Source organism: Austrofundulus limnaeus, unplaced genomic scaffold (assembly GCF_001266775.1).
Source record: "Austrofundulus limnaeus strain Quisiro unplaced genomic scaffold, Austrofundulus_limnaeus-1.0 Scaffold26, whole genome shotgun sequence".
Classification (NCBI taxonomy): domain Eukaryota; kingdom Metazoa; phylum Chordata; class Actinopteri; order Cyprinodontiformes; family Rivulidae; genus Austrofundulus; species Austrofundulus limnaeus.
Genome location: NW_013952428.1, coordinates 1,017,789 through 1,019,556, shown reverse-complemented (window position 1 = coordinate 1,019,556; position 1,768 = coordinate 1,017,789). Strand labels below are relative to the sequence as shown.

The 1,768-nt window shown below is 43.8% G+C and overlaps 1 protein-coding gene across 2 annotated transcripts in view; it reads right to left on the bottom strand.

Annotated features, from left to right (window-relative positions):
• The window catches only part of LOC106515087 (CUGBP Elav-like family member 3), a gene marked incomplete at both ends in the record, with an annotated part of 37,510 nt that overhangs the window by 32,769 nt on the left and 2,973 nt on the right, over nucleotides 1–1,768 (bottom strand). Inside the window, 2 exon segments of one of the 2 annotated variants that reach the window (XM_014004706.1) lie at nucleotides 859–941; nucleotides 1,396–1,473. In XM_014004706.1, coding sequence (XP_013860160.1) covers nucleotides 859–941; nucleotides 1,396–1,473 — 161 coding nt within the window. 2 annotated transcript variants of the gene reach the window in all.

The following is a 1,768-nucleotide window of genomic DNA, read 5'->3' as shown; positions in this document are numbered from 1 at the left end:
TTAACTCACACCATACCTCTAAGCCTAACTCCTAAAATTAACCATTACTGGTCTATAGTTAACCCTAACCTAAACCGGAACTTAACTCACACCATACCTCTAAGCCTAACTCCTAAAATTAACCATTACTGGTCTATAGTTAACCCTAACCTAAACCGGAACTTAACTCACACCATACCTCTAAGCCTAACTAGTAAAATTAACCATTATTGGTCTATAGTTAACCCTAACCTAAACCGGAACTTAACTCACACCATACCTCTAAGCCTAACTAGTAAAATTAACCATTATTGGTCTATAGTTAACCCTAACCTAAACCAGAACTTAACTCACACCATACCTCTAAGCCTAACTAGTAAAATTAACCATTATTGGTCTATAGTTAACCCTAACCTAAACCAGAACTTAACTCACACCATACCTCTAAACCTAACTAGTAAAATTAACCATTACTGGTCTRTAGTTAACWCTAACYTGAACTTAACTCACACCATACCTCTAAACCTAACTAGTAAAACGAACCATTACTGTTCTATAGTTAAACCTAACCTGAACCAGAACTTAACTCACACCATACCGCTAAACCTAACTAGTAAAGAACAGCAGAGCTGCAAACAAAGTGAGGACCAGGAAAATGTCACCTAACATGGTCCTCATTCTGTAGCCAAAACCAGTACACACACACACACAAACACACACATACACACAATGTGTAGGTTTGTGTACATTGTAGTCGGCTGTGTGTTTCTGTGTCGATATGAATACGCATGCAAGATTGTGTGCATGGTTGCGTAAGCGTGTAGTGTCGTGGGACGTGTGTGTGTGTGTTTACGACTGTTTGTTTTGTTGCGCACGTACCCCTGGAAGCGTTTTCTGCTCGTGGAGAGCGCTCTGGGCTTTCAGGGCCGACTCCCGTGCGCAGTACGTCAGAAACGCACACCCTGTCAGAGAGAGAGAAGGAAGAGAAGCCACGTTAGAAAGGGTCAGAAATGTGTCATTCTCTGCAATTTATTTGTTGGTCTTCATTATCCCGCTACAAAACACACACACCACTCCAAACCATTTCCTGTTTCCTTTTCTAATTACCCATTTCTCACTCTCTGAGTTGTCACGTGGAAGGCTGTGCAAGATAATTAAAAATGTAGCTCATCATGCACTGAAGAGTAACTACACTTGATGTACTCGAGGAGCAGAGGAGGACACGCCACGGCACGGCACATTTCAGAACGGCACGGCACGAGTCAGCACACATGAAAGCACCACAGACGTGTGTGTGTGAGTGTGTGTGTGTGTGTGTGTGGGGTCATGCCAACTCCCTGCCCTGTCCCAACCACCACGCATGCCTCACGACTCACTCCAGACACACTCTCCCTCCGTCCTCTCTACGTGCTGTACCTGAGCCTGAGTGTGAGGGAGGGGGGTTGGGCTGAGCGGCTGGCTGGCCCGAGCTGTTTACTACACCTGTCACCAGCACTGAGACAACAAGATTAGCAGCATGTTAGTACCTCTCGTGACATTCCACACGGATCCAATGCAGATTCAGATCACAGGCGTTAATTCGCAGCAGCTGGAAATCTGACCAATCAAACGTGAAGCAGCATGAAACCAGAATATGAGGAAAAACTTACGGTGATAGGATTCACACACCATGCATAGAGACACCTTCATCCTGTCGTCCCATCTTGTTGCTTTTAAAGGGATTCATGATTAGTTGTAACATTAGACTTTATTTGATAAACATTTATTTTAACTGTAAAATAAAGACTGT